Source organism: Mercurialis annua, linkage group LG3, assembly GCF_937616625.2.
Source record: "Mercurialis annua linkage group LG3, ddMerAnnu1.2, whole genome shotgun sequence".
Classification (NCBI taxonomy): domain Eukaryota; kingdom Viridiplantae; phylum Streptophyta; class Magnoliopsida; order Malpighiales; family Euphorbiaceae; genus Mercurialis; species Mercurialis annua.
In genome coordinates, this window is record NC_065572.1 from 70559598 (window position 1) to 70573033 (window position 13436).

The 13436-nt window shown below is 32.2% G+C and overlaps 2 protein-coding genes across 3 annotated transcripts; one reads left to right on the top strand and one right to left on the bottom strand.

Annotated features, from left to right (window-relative positions):
- The first annotated feature begins 6223 nt into the window (after nt 1-6223).
- On the top strand, nt 6224-10316 carry LOC126675283 (uncharacterized). Of its 2 annotated transcripts, none has more exons than XM_050369897.2 (14): nt 6224-6467; nt 6554-6653; nt 6749-6871; nt 6971-7068; nt 7292-7375; nt 7578-7711; nt 7834-7906; nt 7991-8036; nt 8176-8285; nt 8383-8490; nt 8560-8619; nt 9101-9162; nt 9342-9654; nt 9775-10316. In XM_050369897.2, exons 1-14 carry the CDS (start codon nt 6381-6383, stop codon nt 9970-9972), a joined length of 1596 nt encoding a protein of 531 aa, XP_050225854.1. In that variant the 5' UTR covers nt 6224-6380; the 3' UTR covers nt 9973-10316. The 2 variants fall into 2 exon arrangements, with proteins under 2 accessions (XP_050225854.1, XP_050225853.1); XM_050369896.2 differs by having other exon boundaries at nt 6225-6467; nt 6743-6871.
- On the bottom strand, nt 10185-12598 carry LOC126675285 (mitochondrial phosphate carrier protein 3, mitochondrial-like). The gene is made up of 5 exons (XM_050369899.2): nt 12078-12598; nt 11416-11821; nt 11104-11318; nt 10889-11013; nt 10185-10468 (listed from the first exon to the last, which is right to left on the bottom strand). The coding sequence occupies exons 1-5, from the start codon at nt 12381-12383 to the stop codon at nt 10423-10425; spliced, it is 1098 nt and encodes a 365-aa protein (XP_050225856.1). The 5' UTR covers nt 12384-12598; the 3' UTR covers nt 10185-10422.
- Nucleotides 12599-13436: the final 838 nt, after the last annotated feature.

The following is a 13436-nucleotide window of genomic DNA, read 5'->3' on the forward strand; positions in this document are numbered from 1 at the left end:
TACCTACCAATGGTTTCGATTCCGCTGCGCATACCAATCTGGTCACGAACCGGTCACGACAATTGGTACCAAAGATTCAACATCGGTATCAATGTTACAACATACGGGTTGCTGGCTTTATTGCCACCAAAATTGGTTGGATGTAAATGTAAAGAAAAGATTACATTGCAAGTTGGACTGTAATTTTCATTATCACAATACGCGGTTTCATAATATAAGGCCGCAGCTTCTTAGTTGTTACTCTACAAAAACAAAACCATAGAAAAAGGTAAATTTATGAGTTAATATTGGCTTTTAGTTTGACAGAAAATGCATCGATGGAGACTGCCGATAGGTGTTCAGATGGGGCCTTTCAAGATTTTGGACATTAAAATTTTCATGGATTTTAGTTGTTAATACTATACATATATACAACAAAAAACATTAAGAATTATATTTTAACTTTTTATGACTAGAGACGTAAGGAATTCCTCAACATACATAGCCTTCAAGACAAGAAGCATATCTAGGTATGTTAATTATAAGTATATGTGCTTCATTAGATTTCATTCTTAACAATGAAAGGCTTAGTTATATTTATGTAATAGATTGAATCTCGAGATGAAGAGATTTCTATATTATGTAGTTGATCATCAGAAACATTGAAAGAACAATCATTTAAATAAAAGATAATCTCAAAAACATACACATTTTCTTTCTAATAATTCACAAAGGGAAAAATAGATTGCATAATCAATGATAATCCATCATCCTATGAAAAGTTTAACAAAAACAGTTTAATTTGGGATAAGTATAAAAAGTGGTTATCACAATACCAATTTAAAATTAAGAAGCCAAAATGAATTTATCTACCCTCCATTTTTATCAAATATATTACGATATTTAAATCTTGACAGTTTGGTTTATCATATTTTAAATCTTTACCACATATACCCACGGCTCATTTGGAGCTCACATGGCGCAAACAAGATTTATAAATCGTGCTATATTTGACGAAAACACAAAAGTTATGGATAGATAAATTTATTTTTTTAATTAAGAAATATAATCCAACAAATCTTGTCTTTAGCGTATATAAATAATTGAAGCGGATTAATTTTTTTTAAAAGTTGATTGAACATAATTATTTAATCTTAAATATATACTTTTTCTTACAAAATGAATAGTATATATATAAAAGAAAAATAAACTATTGAACATGAACTGTGATATACAATAAATTTAAGAGGATTATAATGTGATTATGTGACCGAAGCACATTCAACTGCAAGCTAGCTAACACAATACACGTTTTTCATTTTCATACAAATTATAGCAAAGAAACAGCATATAGGATTTTTATTATGACTTAAGTGATAATATTTTTGTATCAATTTGCCCCATCTTATTATAATAATTATTACCGGAGTTGAGTAACACACGCCGAATTAGGTGTAAAGAGCTAAAGATAGGATAAATTGATTAAAAAGCCAAATTTAAAACCAAATTAACTATAAAATTAAAATATATGCTAATCAACCATTTCTTTCTATTTGAGGGGATAAATTGCCACTTAAATCCTTTTATTATAATACTGCCTGAAAAAAAAGGGCTTCTTACTCAAATAACCAACATTCATGTTTGATTTACTTTTATACCAACACATATTTAACATTTTAAAACTACCATGCAAGGGAGAAATTATTACTTTTATACCATCCATATAAATAGAACCCTAATAACACAAATCTTCATAATTACAATTATTTTCTCTCACCTCAAATTTCTCTCTCCTTTTTCTTTCAATTCACTTTTCACACAAATTTCAGATTTGTTCTTCGCACCAATCCGCCTCCGCCGTTTCATTTTTGCCGTTTTGCCTCTGTCGTTTCGCCTCCGCCGTTTTGCCTCCGTCGTTCCACCATCTTTCTTTTATCATTTTGATTTCAGATCTGAAATTTTTAATTCTTTTTTTTATTTTCAGATCTATAATTTGTTTATTTTTACTGTTGTTTTCACCATTAAACATGTATAAATATTATCTTTAAAGAATCTAATACTCATTTCATGTAATGTAGAATAATTTTGTGATTTTATGGAATAAAAATCTGTTATTTCTGCATTTTTTTGGTGTTTCTGCGTTTTTTTTATTCTGCAGAACGATTTATTGATGATGATTGATTGCTGAATTATTGTAATGTTACAGTTTTGTTGATTTTATGTTGACTTTATGTTGATATCAACTGATTTTTTTTTATTTTTACATTGACAACTAAGATAACATTGTCTGTGAAATAAACTAAAAAAATTAAATTAAATTAAATTGAGACTAGATAATGATATGGTAGCATCGGGGAAGAAGACATATAATGATGTTGCATTATTGTAATGTTACAATGTTGATATGGTGTTGATTTTCGGTTGATATTTTGTTGATTTTAGCATCGGTGAAGAAGACAATAATGATGTTAAATTATTGTGATGTTACAATGTTGATCTTATGTTGATATAGTGTTGACATGGTGTTGATTTTGGTATAGGTAAAAAATATAAATAATTATTTTGAATTATTATAATATTACAAATTTGAATTTATGTTGATATTATGTTGATTTTGTGTTGGTATTTTAGATTGGAAAAATAATTTATTAATCTTTGATTAATTTAATGTTGATTTTATATTGATATATATATAAATAATAAAATATATGATAAATAGTAAATTTTGATTAATTATTAGCAAAAATAAAGGTAAATAAATATTAAAAATAAAAATTAGTGTTAAAAAAGATTTACAAAATTAATACTATCCAGTTTATTAAATGTTGTTGATATTATGTTGATATTGTGTTGATATTAAAACTGACACAAATGTCAACAATAAATAATGTACACATGTTGATTTTATATTGATTTTGTGTTAATTTTGAGTTGATATTTGATTAATTTTAATGACAAATAGTATACACATGTTGATTTTATGTTGATTTTATGTTGATTTTCAATTAATTTTAGGGATATGTGCATGTTAATTTTAGGTTGATTTTAGGTTGACATCGAGTTGATTTTGCGTTGATTTTGATTAATATAGCTTAAATAATTGTACATCAATAAAATTCAACATTGATTTTATAATAAAGTTTGTACGTAGAACATAATATAAGGAGCAAAAAAACCAACTAAATTTCAAAAATGCCGAAATGAATTTAGTATATTCTAATAAAATAACACTCTAGAAAATGAATGTTATATAAAAATGGCTGAATACCAATAACATATGTTTATGTAAGGAATTTCAGAACGTTTATCGAGAAAAAAACACAAAGAGATCAATCATTCAAACAAATATGTGCACTCCACATTCCATCCTGCTGCTTTTCAAATAAACATTTATTCCGCAAACTTACAGGAGGCATTTATTTCATAGACAATATTATCTTTTTTTATCAATGTTAAAATAAAAAAAATAGTTGATATCAACATAATATCAACATAAAATCAACAACACCGTAACATTACAGTAATTCAGCAATCAATCATCATCTACAGATCGTTCGGCAGAATAAAAAAAACGCAGAAATACAACAAAACACAAAAAAAATGCAGAGTTAACAGAATTTTATTACATAAAATCACAAAATTATTCTACATATCATGAAATAAGTATTAAATTCTTTAAAAATACTCTTTATACATGTTTAATGGTGAATAAACAGTAAAAGATAAACAGATTACAGATCTGAAAATGAAAACATAAAAAACAAAAAATTTCAGATCTAAAATCAAAAAGAGAAAAGAAAGATGGCGCGGCGACAAAGGCGAAACGACGGAGATAGAACAGCAAAAACGGAACGGCGGAGGCGGAATGACGGAAGCGGAACGGCGAAAGCGAAGGAAGAAGAACGTGGAGAAACTCTGCTGGACTCATGGAGAAGAAGAAGGAGCCGCCAAAATTCAAGAGAAAAAGAAGAAACAATAGAAAAGTAAAAATTTAAAAAAATTAGGTTACAATTCTTATTTTGGGCGGTATGAAAAGTAAACTTTAGATTGGACCGGTATAAAAGTAAACCTGGGCTAAATTTAGGTATATTGGGTAATAAGCCCGAAAAAAAATCGATTAATGCGCCTCCATTTGCGAGTTTAGCGCATTTCATACAGGCTTCTTTAAATAAGTACCCTACATGGTTATATTTAATTAGATTTTTACTGTTGACCAAAAAAAAAATTGATGACATACTTTTTAAGTTTCTAAATTGCACAAATAACTTTATGATATTTGAGGATTACTGCCAACTATAAAAAAGGAAGGAAGTGGTTACAAGAATCAAAATCTCCTACAAAATCTCAAAGCATAAATATATAGCAATTAATATTCAAGAATCTTTAATAATCCTTAATTATAACAACTGAATTTGAATTATATGTCATAAACGGCAAAAGAAAAACCAAAAAAATAAAATGATTAAAAAAATAAAAATAACAAGCATTTGAGAAATAAAAAAAAATCCAGCAAAATAAAAAATTCAAATGTAATTCCCATATATTATGGCAAATACATGATTCTTAAAAAACAAATAACAATTTTTTCAAACCAGCTGTAATTATTTTTTTAACAAAAAAAGGATTTGATTTTTTTTTAAATAATAAAATTTTACTAATTGTTACCTAATGGATAACTAGTATGAAAATTAACAAATTTTTTATTTTATAAATGCAAGAATGACAACATTGAAAGTTCTGATATGACAGAGTGTGGAAGGAAGATCTTTATGTAGACATTGGTTTTATTTTTCAGTTAACTAATAGTATACTACGAATCATTAAAAAATATCAATTTATTCTTAATAACTTAACATTAGGTTGAAAAATAAAATTAATATGAAATTAACATACAGTTAACTAATAGTATGCTATTACTCATTAAATAGGCACTGTTAGTTAACTATTAGTCACATATTAGTTAACTGTAATTAAAAAAAGTAATTATCAATATATATTCATGTTTTATATAAAAAATCATACAAAGTTAGTTAACTATTAATTAACCATTAAAAAACATATAATTAACCTTAATTATTTTTATATCATTGCTAATATCCCAATTACAATAAAAACAGACAACAGTTGCCAGCCATCGCGCCTTCGTTCATCATTCGCTTTCGTTCATCGTTCGCTTATCTTCGTCCCACTCCAACGACTGCTTTCTTCGTTCAACTCAAACCGCCTTCGTTCATCGTTTTTTTCATCAACTTGACATAACAAAACTGCAATATAAAAAATAACAAAAACGATTCAAAAACTTTAGAAATGCTTGCAGAATTAAAGTATCTGTTATAAATTAACTAATAGTATACTAATAGTTACCTAATGGTTAACTAACATGGATACTGACAGTAATTATTTTTTAAAAATGCAGGAATGACAACGTTGAAGGTTGTTGTTTATTATAAGATCAAATGAATTTTAATTAAATACGATGCATAATTCTGAACTCTAAAAGCAATTAATATAAGGAACTTTTAGAACAATTACCTTGACATCAACGGGCGGAGGAGCAATCGGTTTGTTTTTTTTCACAACATTGACAGTGAAGTCCTATTTTTCTTCTACATGAACTTCAATGTAAAATAATAAAGACGATTCCAAAACTTTAAAAATAAATTGTAGAAAAAAAATAACTCACCACCGCCACGACCTCCCGCCGACTTCCACGTCCGCCATCGAATCTTCCACCCCTTCCACGACCGCCATCGTCACCACAACTTAATGGTTCAATTTATTGGTGCGAGGTAAAAGATAAAGAGAGAGTGAGCAGGTTTTATCAAAATTGAATTTTAGGGTTTATTGGTTCATAAGTATTAGATTTTTCTTTTGGATTAGAGAAAATGGAGAAATCAATACCGAAAATCTCGGTGGAATCTTTAAAGTTCTATCTAAATGGAAGATATGAAAATCCTTTCCAATTTCTTCTTACCATATTTTTCAAATTAAAAAGGTATAAAGTTGAGATAATGAAGATTATTTTTGCAAGGAAAAAGATGGCCACCGTAATGTTCAAAAATGAAACTTGGACTCGTATGTTTGAGATTAATATGGGTTAAAAAGGTATTTTGTGTGATTTTCTCTTTCATAAATATTGGGCTTTCAAATTAGTCGTACCGAAATACTTGCAGCCCAATTGTTACGTCCATGGGCTTTTCTCCCATCAGAATTTCGGATAATCCGGCATCGGACACAGCGACGTGGCATCCTGACATTTCATCATATTCTATCGTCCCCCTCTTATTGATCCTTTTTCAATTTTTCTAAAACCCTAAAATCCCAAATTCAAACATAAGGGTTTATGGTAAATATCGTAATCAAAATCTCATGGTGAAATAGGAACACAATTGCTCCAATTAATGGCGATTACAGGCCTCGGTGGCCTAGCTTGCAGTTGCAGACCTCATTTATATCTCCGCCCCCCTCTCTTCCACTGCCTTCGTAAGGTCAAAATTATAAATTATAAACTTAAATTATTCACCTTATCCAGTTTTTAGAATGAATTACGTACTCCATTTCTTTTATTTAGCAGGCGCGGTTCAGTGCAGTAGCAGCAATTGAGACTATTGATGAACCGGAGCACATAATCAATGATAATAAGAAGAAGAAAAAGAAGAAGCATGATTCTTCAGGTACTACTATTTTACTGTTAGATTCGGTTAGCTAAATGATTAGTTTGTGTTTATTTTAGATTTTTAAAATTTTAGTGACTTGATTTTAGGAGTAGAAATTAGAGAAGGAGAGGTAAAGGGACCGGAATGGAAGAAATTGAAATCCAAGGACCTTGGAATTAGTAATTCCATGATATCAGGGCCTACGAAAAAGGTTCTTAGTGGGCTCAAGCAAAGAGGTATTGATTGATAGTTTTGGTTTTTCTTTTGATCGTATGATGCTTGCTTCTTAAACTTGTGGTGCTTAAGAAAAACAATGTGTTGGACTTTATCTTTAGGGTATGAGGTGTACCTTGTTGGAGGCTGTGTTCGTGATCTTATTTTGGACAGAGTTCCAAAGGATTTTGATATCCTTACATCAGCTGAACTTAAACAGGTGCATTTCTATTTTAATTTAATTTTCATTTTTATGTTTTGATGTTCTAATTGTGCTTGATCAAAGTTGATATTTGACACCATTGATTGAAGTTAGTATGATAGTTTAAGTTAGAAAGGATTGAGTAAGTTTAGGGTATGTGTTTTAAGTTCAAATTCAGTGTAATTTTTCCATTTAATTTATTTGCATGCCTGGAAATTCTGTAATTCCATCCTACTTGCAGGTAGCGAGGACATTCGCACGGTGTGAAATAGTTGGCAGACGGTTCCCTATATGTCTTGTCCATATAGGGGATACTACATTGGAGGTATGCATTCTTGCCTTTCTAAAAAGAAAAAGATACGAGCTCTGCTCATGTTTTTGGTCGATTTGTAAAATTACCACATATGATAAGCTCATTTAGACATATCTTTTGAACTTGTTTTTGTTGGGAGTTTTTTGGCATGTTTTAATTCTGACTTTCTTTTGTTTATTTTTACACCATAATTATAAGTATACTGTAATGTTAGGTTTCAAGTTTTGGCACTACAGCACAAAAGTTCGGTGGGGATTGGAGCTATGATGTTCAAAGTCCCTTTGATTGTGACAAGAAAGATTATGTTCGTTGGAGGAATTGTTTGCAGAGGGACTTCACAATCAATGCGTAGGTGATTAAGAATCAATATTTACTATCTTTTAAGCTTCATTTTTTTTTTGAATCTTCTAGCTGATTTGTGCTGGAAATTTTCTATCATACTTTCAGACCATCCCTTTTATTATATGCAGGTTGATGTTTGATCCATATGCAAAAATAGTGTATGACTACATGGGAGGTCTTGAAGATATTAGAAAGGCTAAAGTGTGCATGTATTTCTTGTTTTATTATTTCGTACATTAGTTTTTATGTAATATATGCTGTTCTAACATCATATATTTGGTATAGGTGCGAACTGTTATTCCTGCAAGTAATTCTTTTCAGGAGGATTGTGGTAAGCTGCAGTTACCTCAATTAGTTTCTAGTCAAATGAAATGGACGTTAATTATTTCATTTGTTGTACGCATATCGGAAACACTTCATCTTTTCGTTTGTATCTTTATAATAAATAAATGACACCGTTGTCTTTGCAGCTCGCATTCTACGTGCAGTAAGAGTTGCTGCACGCTTAGGATTCCGCTTTTCAAGAGAAACAGCTCATTTTCTTACAAACTTTGCTAGCTCAATTTTAAGACTTGATAAGGTAACCAAACAGCTCTGTCTTGCTCTTTTTGAGTTTCATGTTTATTCATTAAATTTTAATTTCCTGGTTGACTTATTCCTAGTGCCAAAATTCCTAGGCAAGGCTTCTGATGGAAATGAACTACATGCTAGCATATGGTTCTTCTGAGGCTTCATTTAGGTTGTTATGGAGATTTGGGCTTCTTGAAATACTTCTGCCCATGCAGGTTTTTGTTTGATACTATATGTTTTATGTTAGAGTTCTCATACAGATCTAAAATAGCTTCATCATGCAGGCAGCATATTTAGTCCGCAGTGGTTTTAAGAGGCGTGACAAGAGATCTAACATGCTTTTGGTAATTTTACTTTATTTTATGGTTGTTGCTTCTGTTTGCTTTTTGAGTATGTGCAAACTTTTAAATACTGAAAATGCAGGCAGTTTGGAGGATTAATAGTTTCCTAATTACCATGTGTGACCAAGATAGAAGTTTGTGCCAAAGCATGGATTTTTTTCTTTCTCTATTTAGTATTGATCATAAATATTTTGAGGGCTCTACAGATCTATTTCCTAAAAATAACTGTTAAGCTCTACACCATCTGAAAAAGTGTAATCTCTCTTGAGCATCAAGATGGCTGTCACCTTTCCCTTGTTCAACAGTGTCTTAAATGGAAATATTATTACATGTAGACATGCATTTCGTAGGAGGACATATCTATATAATACTGCTTTAAGTTGCTCTTTATATTAGGTGTTTGTTAATTTGTTTCTACTCCTTTAGAAAAATATTTTGTTATTCTTTAATGGTCACCTGAAAGAGGATGCCATTCCATCTGCAGTCTCTTCTTTCCAACATGGATAAGCTTTTTGCTCCTGATAGACCATGCCATGGCAGTTTATGGTAAGTTTTTAGTAAAGATATGTATATAACAATAATTTGGTTGTGTTTCACTGTAAAACATTAATATATTTTACGAAGTTTTTTTGAAAATGTTTTAAATGCTCCCAATGCACTCGCATTAAATGGCTGCTTGCAACTTGGAGTATTAGCCCTACTCATAGCAAGTTTTCACTTTTCAGGGTGGGTATCTTAGCATTCCATAAAGCCTTATTTGAACAGCCAAGAGATCCTTTGGTGGTTGCTGCATTTTGTCTGGCTGTCCACAATGGTGGAGATATGTCAGAAGCAGTAAGCATAGCAAGGAAGATCGACAAGCAACACGAGATCAGCTTTCATGAATTATCAGAATCTACAGATCTTGATTCAGATGCACTGGTTAATGAGGTAATAGATCTCGGAGAATCTGTTAAACACGTACTAAGCATGATGACTACTGAGTATTATGTCTCTCAAGCGATGGCAGAATATCCTCGCGCCCCTTATTCAGATCTAGTAAGGACTCCCTTTTCTCCATTATAATTTCTTCAATATAATCATTTCACAGAAGCATTTTAATCAGAAAGAGGCATACCAGAAGTGGGAAACAGCTTATATGAGTATTTAATATTGCAGGTAATCATCTCATTGATGTTGTATACGAAAACTTGCGAGATTTTCAAGTGTGTAAGACATGGTAAAGAGAGGGGATTTATCCCCAAACAAGGTAGCAGGATAAAGTATGAGTCGGTGGCTTTAGGAAACCTTCAGGAACTGCGACATGTTTTTGCAAGAATTGTGTTTGATACTGTGTACCCACTCAATTTAACCTGAGCTTGGAGAGTGTAAACAGGCATTACAAGATATGTTTCAAGAGAAATCAAAAGAGCCTGATATTCATGTGTTCTACCAGTTTAATTTCACTGAGGTACTCTCTGCAAGTTCTTTAACCGCTCTTTCAGTCTTGGTGTACAAGGGCGTCCAGAAGCGCATTCAATTCATTATTCTCAGGCTAATGAATAGCATCTCAATCAACTCAGGTGCGCTAGAATTGCAAAAAAAATTCATTATCATGTAATCTTTTTAAGATACAATATCAGATGCCAAACTAGCAGGATGTATTTTTAAATTGAGATAAATGGGAGATTGAAATCAGAACCCCCACTTCAAGATATCAACGACAGATGAGCTGTAAATTATTTCGAAAGAATACAGTGCCTATTTATACCGGGGGTATCAGCACATCATTGGATACCCCCTTCTCTTCGCGCATCAGCTCTAGATTCATGCCTTAGCAGCAGTAGGTGGAGGAGCACCGCCCGTAGTTGGCCTATCAGAAAGAAACGAATAAAAATGTTATTTGATCATCTACATCATATCCTGCATGTTGTAATGTCTACATGCATGATAGATTAACAAAGCATAGTATGAGGGTTATTAGTCCGTATGGTATCAAATTTTTGCCTCTGCTTTTAATTTGGTATTAAAATTTCAATTTGTACCAAAGCAGCATAACTTAATGTTTCAGGATGGTTCTTGGATAAATTGATGTTAATGTATGCTGACGTGGCAAATGGTAATTAGATAATCTCTGAATGATATATCAACATATATTTGTCTGAATTTAATTCGAGTATCATCCACCATTAGTTAAATTTTTTGTATGAAATTGAGTGTAAAAAATAATAATACCACATGGTATAATAATCTAAACTCTAAAGCATGACGAGTAGTTAAAAGAGATACTTACAGCCCAACAGACACTTTGAAAGCATCATAGATGCCCCATTGAGCACCGGTGAGGGTTCCGATCATGACAATACGGAGAGGAAGTCCTCGCGTAAAGAGCCCCTTCAAGCCTAGCTGCTTGATTGCCTGAAAACACAACGATCCATTAATATTTCAAATCTTCTTTAAAACAGATGAAGAAAATAAAGTGGAAAGCAAAGAGAGAGATTCACTCACATCCCCAGCAGTCGCTCCCTTGGCGTTGTTGAGGAAAGAAACTAAGTTATCAGCAGGATGCGAAACAATAGCACAGAAAACACCAGCAACATATCCGCCAGCGAAGCTGACTCCGAGCTGCAGACTTTTACTGCACTGTTCTTTTGGAGTTGGAATAGCATGCTTGTATATTAGTTCCACAATAGTCTCAAATGATGCAAATTTCATCATTGTATCTGCAGCACATTAGTTTTCAAATCAGTTTAATCGTAAAACAAATCTCTTGCATACGCATAAAAAAAGCTTAACATATTGGAAAATATTTCAGCTTACATGGAATTTGACGCCCCCATAGAGGAACTAACCCTTTGTATAACCCAGCATAGCCTTCGGATCTGATAAACTTGGGCATGCCATCGGATAAGCCACGAGCAAAACCAGGCTGCGTTTGCACACGAACTTTGACAGCTTCCATAGGACAAAGAGCAACATCTGCAATAACTTCAGCAGAAGCAGAGCCAGCAAGATAAATCAATGTTTTATACTTGGCTGCAAATTCAGGCCCAGCAATGTCTGAATAGTATTTCTTAAAAAATTCATAAAATCCCATTTTGCAAGCTCCCTGTGCACTATAACCAAGCAGAGTAGGCGCCCATCCTCTAAAAATCCCTTTAATTCCCTGCTCCTTGAGCAAGACCCCGAATCCAGATGAAACACTCTTGTACTTTGCTGGGTTGATCTAAAGTATCAATAACATACAATTGTCAATCCAAGAGCAAAGTTCATACTATTGGCATAATAAATCTCAACGTATGATGTTTATAGCGGTTTATCCCATGGTTTAAAACTTACATATAATATCATATTCTTTCACGTTTTTGCATTTTGTAGGCCAAATTCATTTTCCGGCAATTTTTTCATACGTGGCACGGATGCCATATATGATCAGTATATGCTAAATGTAAAAAACAGGAAATGAAGTGAAAATAAAGGACCTGCATATTACACTTGACGAGATCAAGCGGAGTAACAGCCATATGAGTAAGGCCACAGCTAAGTGTCCCTCCAGCCGTACACGCAGCATAAAAAGCCGGCGAGTACATCTCAATCTTCTCTCTAGGTGACGGAATCACAAAGTTATTGCTCGACAGGCCAACGTTTGACGGCGATGTTCGTTTAGAAATGATCGGTGACTGATAAAGTCCACGGTTAGGGTTCTCCGAAGCATCAAGATCAAAGTAGTGTTCCTTGTATAGAAAGGCAGGGATCAGAGAATGGCGTGACTGATCGGAACCGGCCATTGGTGGATTCCGATTGAATTCCGCACTGTTCGTTTGATATGAAATTGTGATTTGAGAAAGGTAATTAATGAGAGGAAAATGGAAAGAATTTTGTTGCTGGTGAAAGAAGGAAATAGAAGGTGTGTGGGTTTAAATGGCGCGAGATAGTTTAGTCGAAATTGTCTGCCTCGCTGGATTCTAATTCAAATTTGTAACGACTATTTTTTGTTTGCGCGTTTCTTACATTTTCTTCTGCTTCTACTAGAATTGGTTTGCTTTGACTATTTTATATTTTTCTTTGTCAAAAAAAAAAAAGATAAAATAGTCAAGCTAAAAAATAAGATATAATAATTATCAATGTTAATCATTCAGTTTTTTTAGTATATGATACACGAGGTGTTCATATGAGTTCCAATTCCGAGACAGAATTTTAAATTTTTCAAATCTAGACTAATTTACTTTTGAGCCGCGATAAATCCCTTGTTGGAGACAAAATTTTATCCTCAAAGGCTCAAACTTTAACGACTGTACAGTTTGAACCTACAACCTTATTTAATTTAAGAGAGTGTCTTACCAACTCATTTATATTTTGAAAATTATAAATAGTTTGATTTTACTTTTAAGCAAAAATTTATAAGTGATGTAGAAAAGTCAAGTGACTCTGCTCTAGAAAGCCCCAAGATTTTGTATTAATTCATTATGCTAGCAAGTTTTATTCATGTAGAATTTTGGATTTCACAAAATAAAAATGAGAAGAAAGATGGCAGACTATTCAACTAGCCCAAGCAGACATGTCACAGAATGGTTTTAAGTTGGTCATAATGTGCGAGACTGCAATTATGCATATGTGCTAAAACTAATCAAACTTGGTCCGCACGGTAATTCAAAGACTGGACTTCAAATCTTATGCAAGTTTAACAGCCACAATCACAATCCCAAAAATTCGTCTCTCTTCAAACATTGGCTTTCCTTTTGTTAATGCATTCAGCCGTTTGACTAGTAGAAACTTCAAAGACTCTTCTTCTCTTTATTTATTGTCTTCTCGTTTTATTGGTAAATGATTATATGCAGCCG